The sequence below is a fragment of the Musa acuminata genome, chromosome BXJ2-2, assembly GCF_036884655.1.
Source record: "Musa acuminata AAA Group cultivar baxijiao chromosome BXJ2-2, Cavendish_Baxijiao_AAA, whole genome shotgun sequence".
Classification (NCBI taxonomy): Eukaryota; Viridiplantae; Streptophyta; class Magnoliopsida; order Zingiberales; family Musaceae; genus Musa; species Musa acuminata.
In genome coordinates, this window is record NC_088339.1 from 4,427,176 (window position 1) to 4,434,956 (window position 7,781).

Sequence of the window (7,781 nt, forward strand, 5' to 3'; positions counted from 1 at the left end):
TCGGAAAAGCCACTTGAATAAGCCATCCAGCTGCCCGGCAACTCCCTTATTCTGTCAATTACTTTCTCCCATCCGCTATATGCCACTAATGACAAAGCTTGCAGTAGCAATCAAGGAAATGTCTGCCTTATCACTTAAAAAGAAATGTTGGAGGTATAACCTCCACGACCCCTCCACAACCAATGATGGAGGCTATGGGTAAGAGTGAACCGACCCCCCTCCTTGGTCGATGATAAGAAGGGGATGCGATGAGATCATGTCAACGAGGAAAGGGTGTAAGGAGGTTGCACGGCCCCTTTTGCGGCCAACAATGAAGGTGTGACAACGAGTCTTTACTCAAGAGCTACGAGCAAAGAGGAGTGACCAGGGTTACTAACGATGGAAGTGGGCCCTCCAACAAGGGCTGTGGGTGGAGGGGGGCAACCAGTCATGAGACAGAGAGGGGTGGCTAAGATTATAAGTGATGGCCAACCCTCCCTCATGTGAGGGCTACATGCGACACAACAAGAGCTGCGTGTGGGGATGCAAGACAAAGACAATGGCAGGTTCGAGAAAAAAATAATTTTTTAAATTTACTAGGGATAAAATATTTTTTTATATGATTAAAAGCGCTTTACGAATAATTTTTAAATTTGAGGTGCTATTTGAAATTTTTTCAAACTTAAAAGCTTTTTAAAGAATTTGCGCAATATACTATTAATTCATTTACAAAATATTTGTTGAAGAAACGAAAAATTTTGGGATGCTCGACACTGATTTGCACATAAAGTTAAAGATTTCGTTGGAAGCCAATGCTTTGAACAGTCCGAATAGATCCATTTTTTTTTTTTTAATACATACCAAAAGACTACCATTGATCTTATTACTGAAATCATACCTTATTATTTATTGTGATATTTAATATTGTCTTAAAAAGTTTTAAAGGGAATAAACATCTAAGTTTCTCCGTGAATTAACTACTCAACCTTTACCTTCTACATAAACGATGTGGTAACAGGAACTGAGGACAAGTGCAGTTAGTTCTCGGACGAAATGAGGATGATATCGTCGCACAGAAGGGAACGCGGCAGTTGTCTGTATAAGAAGGTAGAACGAGTGGGAACAAAACCACTCACTCTCTCCAAGAAAAAGATGAAGGCGAAGGCAGGAAAGATAGAACTGGAGCAATATGTCCACTTCTACTTGGATCCAGGCCGTTCCTACGCCTCTCTCGCCCATCTCAAGCAGGTGCGCGTCCCCTCTTCCTCTTCCCTGCTCGTACTCCGTCCCGCTCAAGAACCCTCTTCCCTTCTATCCTCATCTCTCTCTCTCTCTCTCTCATTACTCTCCACCTTCCCAGATCGTCACCATGCACGGTTTGAACCAGCTCCATAACTGTCCCAAGGTAAACTTCTCTCTGCATCTCCTTCTCTGTTTGGCTTTGATGACACAAGCTTTTTAATGATGATGTTTGTTGTAGTCTTTCTTAATCTCCCGGTTTCATCTCTTTCTTGGGATGAGGGGTTTGGGTGCAAATATGTTGTTGTGTGAGCAGAGGCATATCATCGAATGCTTGGAGTCCATCGAAATGATGTCGCCGGCCAGGAAGACCCTCGAGAAGAGCGTCACGTCCCGTGCCTTCTTGTTGGCGGACGAGGTCGTCGCCGACCTCACCGACATCGGCTGGGAGGAGTGCCATGTCCGATCACTCCTCACTCTCGATCCTCGGTCCGGTGCCGTGGTCGTGCACGAGCTCGAGGTCCCAGCCGACGGAGTCGGTGGCTTCTCGCCAGCGGCCGTCCTTCCATCCGTCGCGCCACGCAGAGAGCGCCATCAGAGGCGCGGGAGGAGCGCGCCGGCCGCTGACTTCGAGATCTTGGGCGGGCGGCCGAGGTCCAAGCGGAAGCACATCTCCATCAACGCCATCAGCCCGACCTCCTCCACCACAGCCGCCTGTGGCGCAGTCGGGGCGTCACCGTCCACATGGACGTCTATCCCTCCGCCTCCATCCCCGCAGTCGGAATAGCCGTATCCGTCGACCACGTGAACGCCGCTTCTTCTGCCTATAGAAGTGGAAGAAAAGCAAAAGGGTCTGATGCGATCATAACCGTCCGATTCGGTTTGCCACGCCTAGCTTTTATTCATCTTCTCTTCCTGTTTCGTTTCTGTTAAGGTCTCTCTGACACATACAACATATACTCTTCTCGTAACTACTGTTGCTCGTGTAGGCATTTTGGACGGCATCAACTATTATAACTTTGGTTCTGAAACGTTGCTCGGACTTGTTTAATATACAGAAAAGAAGGCGCCCAGTTGTTCCAATAAGAAATTAAATTAGCAGAGGCATAGCATTCATTGGGAATTTTATTTCTAGATAGTCTTAATCAATACTTATCTCTGTAGAAACTACTATTAGGAGGAAGTATATGACCTATGCAGATGCAATATTTCTATAAATATGCAAGGTTACTTTCTTCTCACAGTAGCATTTATTGTGTGCCAGGGGTACGCCAGCCCTAAGTGGTGAGTTAATGTTAGCAGGCATATGCAATTTCTTAAGCAAAATATGTTATTATTACATGCAAAGAAATGATTGATCAATGTAATAGGTCATGGTAGGGTTAATCTTCTTCTTTCGTAGCCAATACTGCTTTCTTATGCAAGCCAAAGATTACTTGAACATTGTCCGGTGACGGATGAACTTTTCCCTCAATTTTGGAGGACAATATATGGGAATTTGTGGTTTTGGTTGGACAATTGCAAGCTTGAAGCTGTGCTGCAGAGGATAGGAAGGAATAAACTGAAATTTATTGCAACATACCACATTGAATAATTGAAAAGGATTGAAGGTTTAAATTTGATCGTCATCAATCACAAAAGAATATCGCAGTCCTCAGAGGAGCTAAATCATTTTGATAAATATTAATTAAAGTCAACTATATAGCTTTGATGTCATTGTGCCAACAGTCAAGGATTTTTAAGCTACAAGAGAGTATCTATAAGGATATAAATGCTCGACTCAGATTTAGAGGGGGGTAAATATAAAAAACAACTAACGTTAGAGGGATAGCAGTTCGAGTGAGAAAAAACCAAGCATTATAGCAGCTAGAAAAAGTAAATAAGAATAACCAGTTCCTCCTCAGGAAGAATAATATAGGTGCAAATCAAATAGACAGAGTCCCTAATCATATGAGACCATGGCGAACATTGGAGAATTTATATATGATTTGGAGTATTGAGAGATTAATATTTATCTTTTACTGATTTTTAAGTCTCTCATATTACTGATTTTCGAACCTTCGAGTCTTGATATTTTGGTTCGTTTGAATGCAAACAGGTATATTTATTTTCGACTTTAACTAATAAAATTTTTAATAAGACTAATCACTTCTTCAAGGGTGCTGTTTGATAATGACAATCCCATCCCATCATATCCTACTATAAAGACTAATCTTTTTTAATAAGACCATGGCGAGCAAAGAGCTTAAAAAGAACCTTCACGGCTGCTGTTTGATAATGACAATCCCATCCCATCCCATCATATCCTACTATAAAGATTATTTCTTTTAACCATAGCTGAACTAGCTGTATAGTGATGAATGTATAGATTTCTAGCCCTAGAAATGATTGTTTTTCACTTTTACATTAGCCCTACTTGAAACAGGGATGAGAGTTGAAAAAATTCGAATTCTTAATCCTCTATGGAGTGTTTTTAGGAACAAGGAAATTATGATGTTGATTCCATATTGTTGTGTCATCTAATGAATTTATTAAAATTAATCTTAGTAACATATATCTTTTATTTACGTATTATATATACTACATCTGTGCAATTTTATCATTCTTTTTCTAAATATAAAATTAATCTACTTGCAGTAGATGACAAAAAATCACCCATTTATAGATATTCGTGTTAATTTGATCTGTTTAATTTAAGTGTGGATGACTTTTAATTGCACTTTGGATGAATTTTAATATAGAAATATAAAACTAACAGGATTTAAGTTTTAAGTAATTTATTAAGTTCAAGCTCAAGCATATTAAAATTTATGCCATTATTTTAGTTACGATTCATATCCTGTATGAACATTCCAATGGGAACTGTTGGAGACCTCCATTTTTATATTAAAAATATAAGCCATATATAAACTTTATTTCTAATTATTTTTTTTTTCAATTACACTAAACCGAAGACAAGAGATTCTTCAAATGGATTCGATCATTACATCAATTAACTACGCAACAGTATTCTACAATTCGCTATTCTACTTTGTCCATGAGCTGTATTAATTACTCCTGCTATCATATTCTACGCACGAACATTGGCATGTACTGACATGACATCATTTTCCAACATTAGCATTGTCTCCCGCCACAAACCAGTAACTGAATTCCTCCGCCTTTCATTCCTGTCCCAGGCAACGCCTCCCTTTCTCCTTCAACCAAAGAAAACATTGGAGGAAGAGAAGGCAAAGAATGCCAACAGAGAGAAAGCAGAGGAAGTAAGGAATTGCTCTCTGTTATCTCCGTAACACTCTTCGCATCTCCATGGAGATTTGCCCAATCCGACAGCAGTTTGAAGCAGCTTCGACACCATGAATTCCCGTCGCCACTGTTTGCTATCTCTTCTCATCTTCCTTTTTATCCTTGGCTGTTCCTCCTCCGTCGCCTCGGAGGCCGCTTATGTCCCCTCCGATTCGATCCTCCTGAACTGCGGATCTTCCTCGGATGCTTCTGACTCCGATGGCCGGAAATGGCTGGCGGACACGACCTCAAAGTCCAGCCTCTCCTCCAGGAACTCGGCCCCTGCGACCGCCCTGTATCAGGACCCGTCTCTCCCCTCGGCTGTCCCCTACATGACGGCGCGGGTCTTCACGTCGGAATCTACCTACAAGTTCGCCGTCAACAAGAGCGAACGCCACTGGGTCCGCCTCCACTTCTATCCCTCCAGCTACAACGGCCTCGCCCCGGATACCTCTTATTTCTCCGTCTCCACTTCCGACGGCATCACCCTCCTCAGCAACTTCGGCGCCTACATCACCGCCAAGGCCCTCACACAAGCCTACATCGTCAAAGAGTTCTCGGTCCTGCCCACCTCCGGCGGAAGTATAAGCCTCACCTTCACGCCGTCAGATAAGTACAACGGTTCTTTCGCTTTTGTCAATGGTATCGAGATCATATCGATGCCCGACATCTTCAGCGAGCCCGCACTGCTGGTCGGTTTCTCCGACCAGAACGTTGAGGTTGGTAGCTCCGCGTCGCTGACGATGTATAGGGTCAACGTTGGAGGGCAGTGCTTGCCGCCGAGCAACGATTCCGGCCTTACCAGGTCGTGGTACGATGACTCCCCCTACCTCTACGGCGCTGGGTTCGGCGTCACCTTCTCGGCGAGCAGTAAGCTCAAGATCAACTATCCGGAGGAGACGCCGGAGTACATTGCACCCACCGACGTCTATCGAACGACGAGGTCGATGGGCCCTGATCCGAAGGTCAACATGAACTACAATCTCACCTGGATATTCCAAGTCGATGCCAATTTCACCTACGTTGTCAGGCTCCATTTCTGCGAGCTCCAGCTTACCAAGGTCAACCAGAGGGTCTTCGACATCTTTGTCAACAACCAAACTGCGCAGTCTCAAGCAGATGTCATCGCGTGGACTTCTTCCAAAGCCGTGCCAGTCTACAAGGACTACGCCGTGTATGTGACTGATGGCCCTGGTGATGAGCAGCTGTTTGTGGCACTGCATCCTTCGGCAGCTGCAAAGCCCGAATATGACGACTCTGTTCTTAATGGTATGGAGATCTTTAAGCTGAATGACACTGCCGGGAACCTGGCAGGACCCAATCCCGAGCCTTCATCGATGCTTGCCGAAGCCGAACTGGACGCGACGCAGCCTAGCTTCTCGTCGGAATCCAACAGCAAGGTGCATCTTATCGGCAGTGCAGCAGGTGGCGTTGCAGCTGCCAGCGTAGCCTTCGTCCTCTGCGTGGTGATGTATCAGCGCAAGAAGAGGATGGTCGGAAACGAGTCCACCGGTGTCTCGGCTTGGTTGCCTATCTACGGTGGGAACTCTCATACCTAGGCCAGCAGCTCAACCATCTCCGGCAAGAGTTGCGCGAGCAGCCACCTGTCGAATTTAACGGCGATGTGCAGGCATTTCTCGTTTGCGGAGATAAAGAAGGCAACTAAGAGCTTCGACGAGTCGCTGGTCATTGGAGTTGGAGGGTTCGGGAAAGTCTACAAAGGAGTGGTCGACGAGGGCACCAAAGTGGCAATCAAGAGATCCAATCCGTCCTCGGAACAAGGCGTTTAATGAATTCCAAACGGAGATCGAGATGCTTTCAAAGCTGAGGCACAAGCATTTGGTCTCTCTCATCGGCTTCTGCGAAGAAAACGGTGAGATGATCTTGGTCTACGACTACATGGCGTATGGCACACTCAGGGAGCATCTGTACAAGACCAACAATCCTCCATTGTCATGGAAACAAAGGTTGGAGATCTGCATCGGAGCAGCCAGGGGGCTTCACTACCTCCACACCGGTGCAAAGTACACCATAATCCACAGGGATGTCAAGACCACCAACATTCTACTGGACGAGAACTGGATGGCCAAGGTTTCAGATTTCGGGCTATCCAAGACCGGTCCCACGATGAATAAAACCCATGTGAGCACCATGGTCAAAGGAAGCTTCGGCTACTTGGATCCGGAGTACTTCAGGCGGCAGCAGTTGACCGATAAGTCCGATGTCTACTCCTTCGGGGTGGTTCTTTTCGAGGTGTTGTGTGCAAGAGCAGCACTGAGCCCAAATCTTCCAAGGGAGCAGGTCAGCCTCGCCGACTGGGCATTACACTGCCAGAAGAAGGGAGTGCTGGCGGACATCATCGACCCTCACCTGGAAGGAAAAAGTAGCCCCGAGTGCTTGAAGAAGTTTGCAGAGACGGCTGAGAAGTGCCTGTTGGATCATGGAGTCGATAGGCCTTCCATGGGGGATGTGTTGTGGAACCTCGAGTTCGCACTGCAACTGCAAGACAACTTCGAAAGTGGGAAACCGGTCTCAGAGGAGGTTAGTGACAGAGCTGCGTCAGGGGTGAATGGTGGTGGCAGCCACCAGTCCGGAAGTACCGGCGTCGGGGGCGAGGACTCGGATGATATAACCAATAGTGCAGTGTTCTCTCAGCTCATCAATCCGGTGGGACGATGACAGCCCTGCTGGTGCAAGTCCAACTGCCTTATTTTTATTATTATTTATTTTTCCTTCTAATTAACCATTTAATACACAAACAAATATCTTACTTTCGGTGCGCCAAATATATTTAATCCACTTAATTGTAAATTATGTTGTTTAATTCATAATGTTTGATCATATTAGCTGAATTTTTATCATGAATTTTTTATTATTGATGACGAGTCTCCAAACTCTGAATAAAAAGAAGTCAAAATAGTCATTTTCTTAGTTTTTTAATAAATCAGACTTTTAATACTTATTTCACATTAATTTTATGATTTAAATTATGAGATATGTTTTATAGATAAAAAATATATTATGACTTCTGTTATGGTAAGTAACTTTTTCAGCCGTGACCTCGGGGTCGACGCGGCTGGTTCAGGGCTCCAAATGGCTGGGATCAGACGTGGCTCTCCTTGGGATGTCGTGGTGGCTGATGCAGGGGGTCTGGCTGGAAAGTTCTGCGACGCCAAATGGACTCGGCAGTGGTCGAGTTCCTGCACACAGGTCGGGTCGGTTGCTCGGCCCGACCCCTCCGACGATCAAGTCAGTGATGCGGAGAGGAGTTTTTGAGT

The 7,781-nt window shown here is 45.1% G+C and overlaps 1 protein-coding gene and 1 pseudogene across 2 annotated transcripts; both read left to right on the forward strand.

Annotated features, from left to right (window-relative positions):
• The first annotated feature begins 1,055 nt into the window (after positions 1-1,055).
• Positions 1,056-2,215, forward strand: LOC103974603 (uncharacterized). Of its 2 annotated transcripts, none has more exons than XM_018821869.2 (3): positions 1,056-1,227; positions 1,340-1,384; positions 1,460-2,215. In XM_018821869.2, the coding sequence occupies exons 1-3, from the start codon at positions 1,132-1,134 to the stop codon at positions 2,003-2,005; spliced, it is 687 nt and encodes a 228-aa protein (XP_018677414.2). In that variant the 5' UTR covers positions 1,056-1,131; the 3' UTR covers positions 2,006-2,215. The 2 variants fall into 2 exon arrangements, with proteins under 2 accessions (XP_018677414.2, XP_009387732.2); XM_009389457.3 differs by having other exon boundaries at positions 1,058-1,227; positions 1,535-2,215.
• A 2,359-nt stretch (positions 2,216-4,574) lies between these two features.
• LOC103975202 (receptor-like protein kinase ANXUR2) lies at positions 4,575-7,182 on the forward strand (annotated as a pseudogene).
• Positions 7,183-7,781: the final 599 nt, after the last annotated feature.

Bases quoted from the DNA above. Each gene is read 5' to 3' on its own strand.
- LOC103974603 (XM_018821869.2), top strand. From the start codon at position 1,132: ATGAAGGCGAAGGCAGGAAAGATAGAACTGGAGCAATATGTCCACTTC. The intron at 1,228-1,339 runs GTGCGCGTCCCC...CCACCTTCCCAG, and splicing joins CTCTCGCCCATCTCAAGCAG to ATCGTCACCATGCACGGTTT. The intron at 1,385-1,459 runs GTAAACTTCTCT...TGTTTGTTGTAG, and splicing joins AGCTCCATAACTGTCCCAAG to TCTTTCTTAATCTCCCGGTT.